This window comes from Mustela nivalis (assembly GCF_964662115.1).
Source record: "Mustela nivalis genome assembly, chromosome: 11".
Lineage (NCBI taxonomy): Eukaryota > Metazoa > Chordata > Mammalia > Carnivora > Mustelidae > Mustela > Mustela nivalis.
In genome coordinates, this window is record NC_139030.1 from 74,112,883 (window position 1) to 74,127,525 (window position 14,643).

At 50.6% G+C, this 14,643-nt stretch overlaps 2 protein-coding genes and 1 long non-coding RNA gene across 9 annotated transcripts in view; 1 reads left to right on the plus strand and 2 right to left on the minus strand.

The window, feature by feature from the left end:
- Window positions 1-4,255, minus strand: part of DGKD (diacylglycerol kinase delta) — a 114,022-nt gene extending 109,767 nt beyond the window's left edge. For 3 of the 4 annotated variants that reach the window (XM_082690633.1, XM_082690632.1, XM_082690630.1), the window contains exon 1: window positions 4,052-4,236. In XM_082690633.1, the coding sequence (XP_082546759.1) occupies window positions 4,052-4,207 (156 nt within the window). In that variant the 5' untranslated portion in view covers window positions 4,208-4,236. Of the gene's footprint in view, window positions 1-4,051 lie in introns of all 4 variants that reach the window. The other variant, XM_082690631.1, reaches the window with a different exon arrangement.
- LOC309844245 lies at window positions 3,278-8,579 on the plus strand. The gene is made up of 2 exons (XR_014300560.1): window positions 3,278-3,564; window positions 4,505-8,579. It is a non-coding gene; the product is annotated as an uncharacterized lncRNA (long non-coding RNA).
- Window positions 8,580-11,060: 2,481 nt separating this feature from the next.
- The window catches only part of SAG (S-antigen visual arrestin), a 35,494-nt gene continuing 31,911 nt past the window's right edge, over window positions 11,061-14,643 (minus strand). The window contains exons 12-13 of one of the 4 annotated variants that reach the window (XM_082690656.1): window positions 14,392-14,447; window positions 11,061-11,289 (exon numbers count right to left, since the gene is read on the minus strand). In XM_082690656.1, the coding sequence (XP_082546782.1) occupies window positions 11,240-11,289; window positions 14,392-14,447 (106 nt within the window). In that variant the 3' untranslated portion in view covers window positions 11,061-11,239. The other 3 variants (XM_082690658.1, XM_082690655.1, XM_082690657.1) reach the window with 3 other exon arrangements.

Genomic DNA, 14,643 nt, shown 5'->3' on the forward strand with positions numbered 1-14,643 from the left:
TAAAAATGCTTTGTTTAAATTTGAAATCAGGGGAGCACCTGGGTGGCTCAGTGGGTTAGGCCTCTGCCTTCAGCTCAGGTCATGAGCTCAGGGTCCTGGGATTGCTTCCCCCCGTCTCTCTCTGCCTATCTCTCTGCCTACTTGTGATATCTCTGTCAAATAAATAAATAAAATACGTTTTAAAATTATATCATTTAATAAATAAATAAATAAAAATTGAAATCAGGAATATGAGCACTTTTGTGCACAAAGCAAAAAATGTAACTTCTTTAAATAGAGGAAACTCTATCTTAACTGATAATGCATCACAGAATCACACTGTTCTTTATTCAAATTTCAGAATACTTTATAATATGCTAATTAATCTACCGGTGTATTAGCCCCATCTTCTTTTTCCACTCTAACTAGGAGGTCCTACAGAGTCACTATTGCACTTTACAGTTAGGAAACACAAATGAAGTAATGTGTTTGTTGGGCACAGTTGGAACTTTGGAAAATATCAGACAAGCGTGAAATGCTAAACTACTAAAGGACCATGTCAAATCTCCACTCATCAAGTTTTCATAATGCTAAAGACTTGGGGAAAAGTTTTTTTTTTTTTAGATTTTTTTTTAATTTATTTATTTGACAGACAGAGATCACAAGTAGGCAGAGAGGCAGGCAGAGAGAATAAGAGGAAGAAGCAGGCTCCCTGCTAAGCAGAGAGCCCAATGCGGGGTTGGATCCCAGGACCCTGGGGTCATGAACCCAGCTGGAGGCAGAAGCTTTAAACCTCTGAGCCACCCAGACACCCCTTGGGGAGAAGTTTTATAAAAAAAACCCATAAACTAAAGATTTCTTTGGGGTTTGGGAAAGCATCTCTTGACACCTATGTCATAAGGACTTGTTCCTCAAAGTCTGGTCCATGGGCCAGCAGCAGCAGCAGCATCTCCTGAGAGCTGATTAAAATGCAGACTCTTGGGCCCCCTCCTGGACCTACTCAACCAGAATCTGCATTTTTAACACGATCCCCAGGGGATACGCCTGAACATTAAAATCTGAGAAGCCCTGTCATAAAATCCTTCCCTTCCTTTTTCCATTAAGACAGCTCTTAGCTTGTACTGGACTGGTATTTCAAAAACTTGTCCTCAGTTCCATTCTCTGATCCTCTGCTCTACTCCAAATTGCAGAGGGGTTGACCCCTAACAGGCCGGGTTTCCCAAGCAAGAGGGGGATGGGGTAAGACTCCAGCAGGAGCTGTGCCCTCTGAAGGCACCAGGGCCCACCAGACAACCCTGGGCAGTTCAGTCTCTTGGCAGGTGGGAGTTGCTCCTGGGGTCGGAAATGCCCCCTCCTCCCTCTGTCCTCCAAACTCAGGGGTGACAGTGGTTGCCTACTTGTTGCCTCATCTCTGGATTGCTTCACTGGCCACTAGCTACATTCTCGGTTCTCAATCACTTGTACAACCACTCCCCTACATTAAATTCCCTCTGTTGTAAAGATTTTTTTTTCTTTATTTGAGAGAGAGAAAGAGAAGGAGAGAGAGCATGTGGGAGCACAAGCAGCAGTAGGGGGGAGGGGGACAGGAGGGGCGGGGAGCAGAAAGGAGAAGGAGAAGCAGACTCCCCACTGAGCAGGGAGCCCCAACTCAGAGACACAGACTCACTTGATCCCAGGACCCTGAGATCATGACCTGAGTCTAAGTCAGACATTTAATCAACTGAGCCACCCAGGTGCCCCACATTCCCTGTTTTAAATACTTCAAGTGGTTTCAGCTTTCCTGTTTAGTCCCCAAATGATCCCCGTACCATTTTGGATATTTCTCTTATGCACCACATATACCAGAGCAATTTTCTGAATGGCTTATCTGCTTTAAAAAATTGGGGGGAGCTATTGCACACAGAAAACCTCACATTTCCCACATTCAGACAATCTCTAACAACATGAAAAAAAATTAGCCTTAAGCTATTTGTACAGCAGATGTGACTGTATTCAGCAACTCAAATCCTCAGGGTGTATTTTAAACACCCTACCCATCACTCCTCCTCAACCACAACAGCTGGTAGGTACAGCAGCTATTGTTTTTGTTTTTGTTTTTTTTTCGGGGTGGGGGGGGACACCTCCTAAAGAACAGAATTCTGGACAACACTGGAATCTCTGAGAGATCTAATCTTAATCACTTGTAAATCCCATGATCTACCCCACACTGGGCACATACAAGAATCCAGGACCAAACAACAGGGGAGAGCAACTCTTAGTATCATTTATGGCTATGTGGAGATCTTCCTACAAGCACATCTGACTGGTCACTCCCATGCTCTGAATAACCATCAGCAGCTCCCTCTTGCCCAAGGCCAAAAACCCAATTCCAAAGCCTGCCCTTTAAAAATCCAGCCCAATCTACCTTTCCAGCCTCTTCCTTCCTCTCAACCTGACCCACTCACCTTCAGATCATTCCCAGGTGTGCCTAAACCTTTAGATACAGTATGTGTCAATATGCATCAACTATGTGGAAATGCTTCCTTCCCCAATTAGCTTGGCAAACTTTTTCCCTCAAGATCTGTTTTAAAGGCGACTCACCCCCCCACATGCCACAGTAGGTGTCCTCTGAGCTTCCACAGGACTTACTAGGTCATACTGTCACATGCATAGATGTCCATCTCCTATAGACTAAGATCCAGACTCCTACTGTCCATCTTAGGATCCTGACCATGGTTCAAATCCAGATCCACCTTTCCTACCTGTGACACCCTGGGCAAGTCACTTCACATCTCCACCTCGATTTCCAAACCCCTGAGATGGGGATGATAGGTAACACCCAGCTCAATGGGTTCTCACTAGTACTAAATGAGTTATAGCACAAGTAGAATGCTGTAAAGTTAACCCAAGAAAAGTGCCTGGCACATTGCCTGGTAAGCGCTGAAGAACTACTCTCATTATAATTATCACTATTACCGTTATGACTGGAAAAAAGGAGGTGTCCAATACCTATTTGCAGAATAACTGGAACACTTCCCAATAAACGCGTCTGTAACATGTTCAGACCCAAGATTACCCCCATCGCAAGTATCAGAGGCTGACAGAGGGTAAAGCAAGAAATGGCTCCCACAGTGAAAGTGTCAGCTAAACCCAACTGGCCCCGGAGGAGAAGCGCACTGCAGCAGAATGAGAGAGTCTGTGCCAGCTGGATCGGCCGGGGCTGCCCACAGAGCCAGCATGCCCTCAGCCACCTGTCCAGCCACCTGCCCCAGGCAGCCGTGTTCTAACAGCAAGGGCTCACCTGTAGCCAAAACCATAACCAGTTTGCAACGGGAACCGCAAAGGGAAAACAAAGGGCGCAACTTTCCTCCCGCAGAAAGGAAATGCGTCTTTCTGCAGCGAATATTTAGCGTCTGGAAGTTCTCCGCCGAGTTAGGTGCCCAGCGGGTGCGCAGCCAGGGAAAGCCCCCTCTCCCCGCTTTCCCCAGAGGGAGGGAGAGCCGGTCAGAGAACGCGCATCCCTGGTCTTAAGGGCAAGAAAACACATGCGAGTCAAGGAAGAGCCCCCACACGCCGAGTCTGGTTGGATTTCCCAGGGGACCACAGGTGAGTCTGCGGGGCACCCAGCGGGAAATGACCGGGTCAGTCCTAAGAAAAGAGCAGAACCCGGGGTTAGGGGAGCGTGCGCTCGCGGGGCGCGGCCAGCAGCCCCCATTTTTGGTGCGCTCGCCCCAGCCTCTAGGCCTCCGCTTCCTCCCCGTCCTTGCAGCGCGGGGCTTCCTCGCGGCCCACCCGCGGCGGGCGCCCCTGGTCCCGGCGCCCCGCCCCACCCGCTCGGCCCCGCGCGGAGCCCACCTGCTCCCCCGGCCCGGGGTCCCCGCCGCCGCCCCGCCCGGACGACGCGCTTAGCCCCGGCGCGGGGCGGGGCGCCTGGCCCGTTACCCCAGGAGGCGCGCTCCGCCCGGACGGCGGCGCCCGGTGGGACTCCGGGCCGGGCAGGGCCGGGCCTGGGCGGCTCTCGGGCCGGGCCGCGGGCCTCACCGGGCTGCCGCGGTGTGAGGGGCGCGCGCCCGGGCCGCCGCCGCGGGCTCACCTTCTGGCGGATCTGGCCCGACGTGGACACCTTGCGGATGAGCTTCTGCGGGGAGCCGGGCTCTGCCTCGGGCTCGCTGTCGGACGACTCCTCAGGCGGCGGCGGCGGAGATGGTTGCGGCGGACCCGGCGGAGGGGCGCCCGCCGCCGCCGCCATGCTGCCGGGCCAGCGCGCGCACAGCGGGCGGGGGCGGGGCCGGGGGCGGGGTCTGGAGGGCGGGGCCTGTTCGGGCGGGGGCGGGTCTAGGGCCTGGGCGGGCCCACACACCGCCTCGCCGCGCCCCCTGCCGGCCGCGCGCGCAGCCGCAGACGGAGCCGCGCTCGGGCCCGTCTGCCGCTACCGCCCCCCTACTCCATGTCTCCTGGCCCCCGGTCTTAACGTCTGTTGTTTTCCGTCTAGGACACAATTTGTGTGGTGTTTTGTCTCTGTGTTCACTTTTCTTTTAATCTTTAGTCTTCCCGTTCAAGAATATAAGTGATCTCCAGGAGACGCGGACCGTCCTGTCTTGCCCTGCATCGTGTCGCCAGCGTCTAAAGCAGTGTCTGGCATTTAGTACTTAGTTGCACCATAAACAATGGGGAGCGGATGGATGCATGCAGGAATGAGGAAAGAAAGAAGAAAGTCCTGGCGTCTGGGATGCCCGAACGGGATACCCAACTCCATCTGGGAAGGCTTCCGGGAGAAATGATGCCTGAGAGAAGCAAGGAGCTAGTAGGAGTTAGCCCTGACAGGAGAGTGGTGTTCTAGGAGGAAGAACCAGGCTGGGCAAAGTCCCGGAGGCGAGAAAGAACAAGTGTCCAGGAGAAAACGGAAGTCGCACATAGCCTGAAGGGAGCAAAATAGCAAGAAGGGATGAGCACGGGGGCCGGCCTGTCAGATAGGGCTTTGTAAACCTGATAAAGGGGTTAGTCCTGAGTATTAACAGGAAGCCCTTGGTAGGGCTGGGTCACAAAGCTGGGGCCTGTGATCCAGCCTTTGAAGTAATCAGGGCAGGTGGCTGCCCTGGATCATTAGGAGGGGCCACAGAGATAGAGAAGTGGACTCAGGAAGGGAGTGATCTGTAGGTGGAGGCAGGAGGCATAGGTGAGTGGGGTGAGGCCCCCTGGGCTAGCCAGGAAGTGCCAGATGATGATAGCCGGGTAGGTGGAGCCTTCCTGGGAGGGCACAAAAGAGTACACTTGTTTTTGCTGCTACACAGGTAAGAGGGGCAAATCCTTAGGGGGCTACATGACTGTCCCCTTGCTGTCCCAGAGGGCTGCTGCTGGAGACTCAGTGGCCCCTGGCCTGCCCGCCAATCAACATGCCCTGACCCCCACTACTCAGAGTGACACTTTCCAAAGGCAAAACAAGTGAACCCATCTAGCATGGGGACATGACCAGGGAAATGTACTCACATCCAGGATAGGGCCTATCAGGGCCTAATGCAGGAACACACTGGGACAGGCCCAGAGCCCCCATGCATTGCCCAGTGCTATAGCCACTAGCCACATGTGGCTACTTCAGTTTCAATTCCAGTTAATTCAAATTAAAAGTTCGGTTCCTCAGCCACACTAGCCGCATTTCAAATACAGAATAGCCAGCCACGTGTGACTTAGCAGCTACCACACGGGACAGCACCAGTATAGAACATTTCCATCATCATATGGAGGTAGTTATGGCTCTCATAAGCTGACCATGGGGCAGACACACCAGACAAACTGACCAGTGATCCTTTTTTTTTTCTTTTAAAGATTTTATTTGACAGAGAGAGATCACAGAGAGAGATTTTATTTATTTGACAGAGAGAGAGAAAGAGAGAGGAGGGAGCAGGCTCCCTGCCTAGTAGAGAGCCCAATGCAGAACTCGATCCCAGGACTCTGAGATCATGACCTGAGCTGAAGGCAGAGGCTTAACCCACTGAGCCACCCAGGCAGCCCCTGACCAGTGATTCTAATCCTCACACAAGCCCCACAGAGCAAGTTCGCTAGGCCTTGAGGTTCAGATAGATACCTCTTCCAAGGAGTGGAAAAGAGATAGAGTTTGGACCTGGGCCTTGAGACTCCAAAGTTCTTGATGCTTCTAGGCTAGCCTTCCCAGGAAGCTCAACCTGAAGGAGCTAGTAGGAAGCAAGAGGAGAGAAGGGACTGTTACAGGCTGAACTGTGCTCCTATCCGCCCCAACATTCACACGTTGAAGTCCTAACTATCCTTCAGATGTTATTCTTAACATCGGAACCTGACTGTGTTTGGAGATGGGGCCTTTAAAGAAGACATCAAGTTAAAATGAGGCCATTAGAATGGGCCATAATCCAGGATGACTGGTATCCTACTGGCCACAGACAGGCTCAGTAGGATGACCATGTGAAGAGACACAGAGATGGCATCTACGAGCCAAAGAAAGAGGCTTGTCAACTCTGAAGAAGAAACTGACTCTGCCAATCTTGATTTCAGACTTCTGGCCTGTAGACCTGTGAGAAAAATTTCTGCTGAAACCTCCAGTCTGTGGTCCTTTGTGATGACAGCCAAAGCAACTAATATGGGCACTGAGGAGAGTCTGTCCTGCATCCCCATGGAGGTTAGTCATTTAGCATCAATGAATTATAAAGAGTGTGACACGTCAGTGGAGGGGAACTAAGAGTTCATTCTTTTCAAGGGTGTCTGGAGTCTCTCCAGAGAAGTGACCCCAGCAGAGTTTGGAGATTTGAGCAGAAAGGTGAGGGGACAGAGGGAATCTTCCAAGAAAACACAAGGTGAAAGACTCCCAGGCAAGTTAGCTGCTGAGCTGAGGACCAGGGGAGGAGGAGGAGGCCGGGAATGTGCGATGCTGCAGCTAGACCCAGGGCACCTCAGTGCAGTTCTCAGGAGCAAAAACTGCATCTTTTGGCATGGGGGCCGCTAAAGGGTGTTTAAATCAGAGGAACTAGTGTATCTGGACAGAGAATGATCCAGAGGAAAAAAGACTAGAAACAGGGTATTAAAAAGCAAACCAGGCAATGCTTGATTAGGAGCACAAAGAGGCAGTGGTCCTGGTGGTGGAAAGAGGAAGTAACACGTGTGAGACTCAGCAGAGGTGGGAAGAAAAGGGGCCAGCTGCTCCTAGTCAGGAGATTAAGGAGCAGGATAAATCAGGATGTCTCCCAGAGACATGGCTTTCAAGGGGAATGCCGCCCCAGTGACCACAGGTAGACCTAGAGGAGATGAAGATAAACTTGGTTTGGAACAAACTGAGTGAGAGGTGGTTGACTGACCTGTCGCCTCCACCCGCCAGAAGCTCAGGGGGCGTCTGGGCTCTAGAACCCATCATTTGAGAGACAAAAAACCAGAGACAGGAACGTGAGTTGCGAGGCAGCCTCTGTGGCTGGATAAAAGTATATTGCAATCATGACAAAGTCCTATAAGTTGTCCCAGCCACGGGGAGCCTAACGAGACATGACAACTCAATGTCATGTGGGATCCTGGAACATAAAAAGACATTTGGTAAAAACTAAGGAAATGTGAATAAAGACTGGGCTTTAGCTTTGTCACGTGTCACTATGGATTCACGAGGTGTGGTGGGTGTGTCATCCTAGTATGAGACGTTTGTCACTAGGGGAGATGGATATGGAGGAGTTCATGGTCCTAACTGCACAACTCTCCCTGAAATCTAAGACCCCCTCGAAAATAACAAGTGTATTTTTTAAAAGAGCATGAGACTCATTAAGAATCGTATTATGTTCCTGAACCAGAGAAACCTAACTCAGGCGTATTTGCTGTGATGAGCGGAGAAGGCTTTCTGTTCTCCTGTGACTGCCGAGTGCTGTTCCCTTGGAGATCTCCCCCAAAGTGCCTTGCCTGTAAGAGCACATTCCCTCCGGTGCTTCTTTATGGAATGACTCACGCCGTGAATCATCTCGAACAATGTGCGCCTCCCTGAGTTTACCCCACCTTAAGGGCATATCAAGGTGGCGTTAATAACACACTTCACATCCTAATCCTTCTCCACTTAGCAACGCAGAAGTGTGTGCATCTCCTGTCCATTTCCGTTAGAAGACATGATGCGTTTCAAAACATGGGAATAATCTTGTTTTTTACCCTGGACCTGGGTTATGATCGACATTTGGAGTGGGACGTTTCTTCACTGCGTGTGACATATCGTTTCCCTGGCCCCAGGCAGTGTGACAACCAAAAACCACCCCCATTACATTTCCAAACATGCCCACTGGGGTCCCTCAAGGATTAGTGAGGTAAACCATAAAGAAGGCAGTAGTCTTAAATGGGGAGGGGAGCAGTGAGAAGTGTTACAGGGAGGAGAAAACAGACTCTCTAAAAGGAAGTTAACCAGTGACAATTTGTAGCTCGCTAAACACACACACGCACAAACACACACACACTCACAAGTACAAGTAAAACTAGGGAAATCAGAAGCAGATGGGCAGACCGTACCAGGTCCATATCCTTTGGGATAGCATGCATTAGTTGTGCAAGATGTTACCCTTGAGGAAAACACAGGATCTCTTTGTGTTGTTCCTTACAATTCCATGTGAATCTAAATTATCTCCATAACGTTTCAATTTAAAAAAAAAAAAAAAGAACTTAAGGGCCGCCATTGCTGAGTCAGAAGTGCTAACCTCCCCCCTCCAAGACCCCAAAGTCTCAGAACCAGAAGGGGAGCAAAGGGCTGATGACAGACTCAGGGAAACCGGAGTTCAGGTCCTAACTCTGACTCTCACCAGCTGTGTGACCTCCAGGAAGTTATGTAAGGTCTCTGAACTGTACTTTCCTCATCAAACAAATGGCTGTGACAGGCCCCACTTACGAGCGTGGCTCTCATGAGATGTAAGAGTAAAGTGCCTTCAGCACAAGGCAGGTGCTTGATATTAAGTAGGAGGGATTCCTCCTCTCCAACCCTTCGGTTGCTGGTTGCTGAACTTTGTCTTATGTTCCCGGCCACCACTCCCTCCGCACAGCACTCTCAATACCTTTGTGCCCCGTTTATTCCAGTGCACCCACCCAGGAACCCCCGGGGCCACACATCCGACCTGCGCACGAACACCCAGCCTCCTGACAACATTCCAGGAGAGACTCATACAAGAGCAGGCCCAGCCCAAGCAAGGTTCCACATCCCATTCGGAGCAGCTGGCTGCTGGCTTCCTGCTCCCACCCCCACATCCTCTCCAGGCTGACCAGCTGCAAGCTATATTCTAGCCAGCACCTGGAAGTCTGTGCGTGGGCCATTTTGGTCCCAAAATAACCTGGAGGTCAAGGGCCATTAGGACTTCTGGTGTGCCAGATTGGCCTTCCAGCTCTTTATCTCCAGCTCTAATCCACACAGTTCCAAAGGTCAAGCCCATTAACATCCACCCTGACTTAGGATGTCCTGGGGTCAAGCAATGCAGGAACCAACAGGCTGGTCCTCTCACCAGGCACTGCCGGGTGGACTCCCTCAGTGCCTGGCTTGCCCAGGATCTCGGGTGGGAGCCAACCACAGCTGGCCTGTGGGCTTGGGCGGAAACAGAGGAAGGGCTTCATCCCCAGAGCAGCCTGCCGCCCTGATCGTTCCTGAGGCTCCTGAGAGGGGGCATGGGCTGGAGTGGCACTGCTCCCTTGGAACTGGAGAAAACACCAAGGAGAAATTGTGTCTGACCCTGCAAGCCACAGACCAAAGGCCCAGTCTTCTGCCTATATTATTATCATTATTATTATTATTATTTCTCCAGAAATGAATCCTCATCCCTGTCAGTATCAGAATGCCTCAAACTCCACACCTTGTTTCGTGTCGAGGGGATCATGTCCAACGTTGCCAAGTGGAGCCTCTAGCCTAAATCCCAGTCCCCAAGACACAAGCCAGTCTGGAATCCTGCCGAACCACCCCAGGTGTGGGAGCCTTCATGTGCATGGACATGGACTTGCATGCGGCTGTCCTGCTCTCTCTGCCCCTGCTCCTGGTCCCGGAGACCTGACCCCAAGTGTCCACCCTACCCATGTCCCCTCTCATTTACCCTCCTACCTTCTGTGAGGGGGTTGACCTGTGCAGAACTCTGCAAAGCCCTTTGTTCCTCCTCCCCTGAAGCATGGTCCAGAGCCTACTAGAGGAAGCGTATCGGAGCTTCCCCTGACCCCTCTGTGGCCTTTGGTCCAGCTGCCAAGACTGGCGAGTACCGCAGGCCAGGAAGGGGATTCTGAAGGACAGGGCCCTGGTGCCATCTCCCCTTCAGCTGTACCTTCCTGCCTGACACAGAGCTGCCTTGCCCCCTCACACATACACACCCAGGCTCTGTGAAGATCCTCAAACCAAGAAGCCTCCTCTTCTAGGACAAACCATTCCTGGGGCCAGGTGCTGCCCTCACTGGCCACAGGGCATTGATCTATCTGACCAAAGGTGGGCCAGCCAGAGTCTCCTGCTCAGGACCTGCACACTGGAACCAGAGACCCCAAGACTGAGGGCATCCAGGGAGAGGCCACATTCCAGGAAGATGGCTGCCCAGAGGGCGGGACCCTGAGCTCCTGGGCAGCCCCGGGAGCTTCTGATCCCTGCCCACCTCAGCCATGGCTACTCAAATTTTTCCTTTAATTCTGTTCTCTGAGCCCCTCCAAGGTCCTCCCAGGGCACTCCCTGTTTCCCCTTAAACTAGTCAAATTTGATTTCATGGCTTGCTTTCAGAAGCAACTTAACTAGCATCCCAGAGCTCAAACAGGGACTTGGGCCAAAAGTTAAATTAGTAATGAAGAGTGTTTTGGTCACATTTGTCCTTTGCCCTGTTCATCTCAGGAGGCTCCTGGGGGGCTGTGGAGCTAAGATTGGCTAGGTCATTAGAAACACTGCCTCCCCCCTGCCACCATATGTTTGCAGGGAAGCAATTTACCCCAGGACCCCTGGAGAAATCCCTGGGTGCTCTAGGCTCCACCGGTGAGCACACCAAACCTGGGGCATGTTCCCGCCTCCACAAGCCTGATGCTGCCCTCCCCTACTTGAGGCACAGGACCCTGACAGCTGCAGCTTCCTTGTCAGTGACATCACTCAGCCCCCTCAACAAGCCAGCCTGAATCAGATCGCAGCAGAACAAACTTTATTTCTGTGGAGAAGACTCACACTTTGGTATTTAGCATAACTAAAGGGCTAACTGTGGAGCATGGCTCATCCAGGCTGTGAACCACCCCAATTCCCAGCATCTTCTTCACTCATCTCCGGCCTCCTGGTCTTTCTTCCCTTCCTCGGGGTCTCCTGAGTCTTTCAGATTTTGGCGAGCAAACTCCTCGAAAACCAAATTTTCATCCTGGAAACTGAAACAGAGCAGAGAACGTTTCGATCGTGGCATGCTCTCGGCAGCTTGCGGTGAAATCGCAAGCAAGGCAAGATGGGTGGTCTTCCTTTTGTGACAGAGGAACCAACCAACATTTTCCTGCAAGATGGAGCCTGGGACCAAGCCGTTCTGCTCACAAATTTTCATGTCAAATCTCTTTAACAAATACAAAGAAGAGAAAATGAAGGAACCCACAGAGCAAACACACATGCCCAGTATAACCAAGTGTGTCTATGTGTGTACACGTATTTGTGCACATGCAGGTGTATGTGTGTATGCACCCGCGAGTGTGTGCACAAGCCATAGTACTAGGTAGCAGAAGGAAGACTCTGAGGTGTTCAGAGCATGCGGTATATACAGAAAGACCCCAAAGGGGGTCTGTGCCCGAGGAGGAAGTCAGAGAACCCGGGGAAGCTCAGGGCAATGACTCACCTTCCCTTTGCTGTAATTGTAAGCATGGTAAAGGAGAGAGAGAGAGAGAATTATCGGCATAAATCTTTTTCTTTTCTTTTGAGAGAGAGAGAACAAGCATGTGAGTCAGGGGAGGGGCGGAGGGAGAGAATCTCAAGCAGACTCCACGCTAGGCAGGGAGCCTGACAAGGAGCTCTGCCTGGTGACCCTGAGATCATGACCTGAGCCGAAATCAAGAGTCAGACACCCAATAGACTGAACCACCCTGTGCCCTCTCAGCATAAATTCAATGTGATAGCTGCACCTGGAAAATTTCTTATTTTGGTGACTTTATAGCTGAAGGGAAAAGAAGCCTAGATATGTGCATTTCACAACTGCGTGTGCTCCCTGCCTCTTTGCCTTTTCCAGCTGCCAGAGCCTTTCTCGCTGCACATTTGAACCCTGGGCTCCTCTGCAGAGCACCTTGCCCTCACCCGCCCCCAACCAGAACAAGGCATACCCTCACCTCCGGGATGCCTTCTCTTTTCAAAGTGTTTCTCCCTTTGGATTTTATTTAGGTGGAGTTGCGACCCACCCTCCAAGACCAGCTCACAGCTTCAGGTCCCACTTACAAGGGGCGAGTCCTGGGACTGGACATCTAACCATGGCTGGGGGTGGGGGTGCACTCAAGCTGGGGAACCACCCCCAGGCTCCTCAGGGTTTGGTTTCTCTGTTAACACATTGATCATTGGGTTGTTGTTGTTGGCTTATATTTTCAGGTATGTTTTACAGCCCCTGATTAACTGCTATTCATCTGAGTGGTTCTTTGCTGCTGTTCCTTTGTTCCTTTAGCTTTCTGCCCACCTAGTAGAGTCCCATAACCTACAGTGGGGTGCCAGCAAGAGCTGAGTGAAAAGCTCCAGAGGGTGTTTTAGGAGTACCAGAGTGAAGGAGAGGCTCGTCTCTCAGGCACTGGGAGGGAGGTGGCTATGTGGGCTGCCAACCACAGGAGATCAACAGAGGGGCCCCGGGGCAGGACCCATCCTGGGCTCCCACATGCCGGCATAATTACACTACCTGGGACCATCAGCCAGAAAGAGAATCAAATCAGCACCTGCATTCCATTGTGGATGCTCTTGACAGCGGATAATAAAAATTTAGTAGCATTTCTTTAGTGCCTATTAGGTATAAATGACTTGGCCCCAGGCCCTGGCAGAGTTTCTTAGCTACAACTTAATGCCATTTCTGCTTAGCCTACCTGTCTGGCCTCAGAGCCCTGAACTAGGCAGGGAAGTTGTGAGCATTGCTGTGAATGGAAGTCTTGTGACTCAAATCTCAGGAAGTCAGAATTTCAAGGCCATGGGGTGATCTGTCGTTTCTCCCGGAGATCTCCCAGAACACAAGATCATCATTTAGTCTTGGCCTGGTGGTGTGTTCAATGAAAGGGCCATGATGATGGACCATGAAAATGTCATACCCAGAAAAGGAAGAGCCCCACTTCTGCGAAGTCTGTTCACAGCTCCAGAAAACAATCTGGCATAAACGATGGCAATTGCCTCAGGTCATAGTTTTAAAATATTCTTTTAAAATGTCCTTGAAAGGGACCAGAATGCATCTCAATCTCACATAGTTAAAAAATAGTATCTGAATGATACCACCAGATACAAACAAGAAAAAAATGTGGCCAGATTACTTTTCCCCAAAAGTACATTGACTATTTGAATCCAAAATATTTGGAAAAATACTTTGAGACAAACCCAAAATAAATAGGGGGACTCATTCTATTATTTAAAGGTCATATCATAGGGCACCTGGGTGGCTCAGTTGGTTAAGCATCTGACTTTGGCTCAGGTCATGATCCCAGGATCCTCAGATGGAGCCATGCATCGGGCTCCCTGCTCAGTGGGGAGTCTGCTTCTCCCTTGCCCTCTGCCCTTCCTCCCTGCTTATGTTCTCTCTCTCAAACAAACAAACAAAAAATCTTAAAGGTCAGTTAATGATCAAGATACAAAAAGCTATATAAAGTATAAGAAAAATAAATCTTGCTTGCTTATACCACTTTTTTTTTCTTAAATAATCCCTGTGCCCAACATGGGGCTCAAACTCAGATCAAGAGTCATATGCTCTTCCAACTGAACCAGCCAGGTGCCATGTTTATAGCACCTTTACTAGAAATATTCTTTGTTACTATAACTATAGAGGGTTCGCAATCCAAAGGAACCAAAGCGTCAGGAACCTGGCCTGACCCTTTCCTCTAGTATTTTCTGTATTCTCATCATAATCGCTACTGTCAAAAATACTCATCTTATGAATGCCTGTTAATGCTTCCAAATGAAATCCAAAAGCCTCAGCCTCTCAGATATATTTTGCACCTAATCTTTCTTTAAATCTCAATCCAGTCCTATTCCCACCAGAGCTTCTGCTTGTAAATCATCCCCGATAAAACCCAACAAGAGAGTCCATGTCCAAGAGCAGTGATGCTCTGTCATCCACGGGCTGAATGAAGGTGGCCTGTGGCTCGTGACTGAGGAGATGAATACTCCTCTATGGGCTGGCCTGGGGCATGGTGAGGATGACAAGTCATGACCTGGTGATGCCACTGGGGCCATGGTTAGGAACGACCAGCCATGAATAAATAAGAAATCTGCAAGCAGTAAATGACTTGAGAAAGCCAAGACAATGCGTGACTGACCTGGGTCCTCGGGCTGGGGATGCATGAGGCGGAAAGGCACCTCAGAGGCCACTTCACTGGAAAAAAGAGAACACAGATGGGTGAGAAGACACGCGGGATTATAAAACACACAGAACAGAGCAGCGGCTGCAGAGATTTCCAGCTGGAAGAGGATTCAGTGAGATTCAAAACAAAACAAACCAGAAATCAGGAAGTGGTCATGGAGGAATTTTAAATGTATTCCCTGGAATGTGGTCCAGAAACTTCACTGAG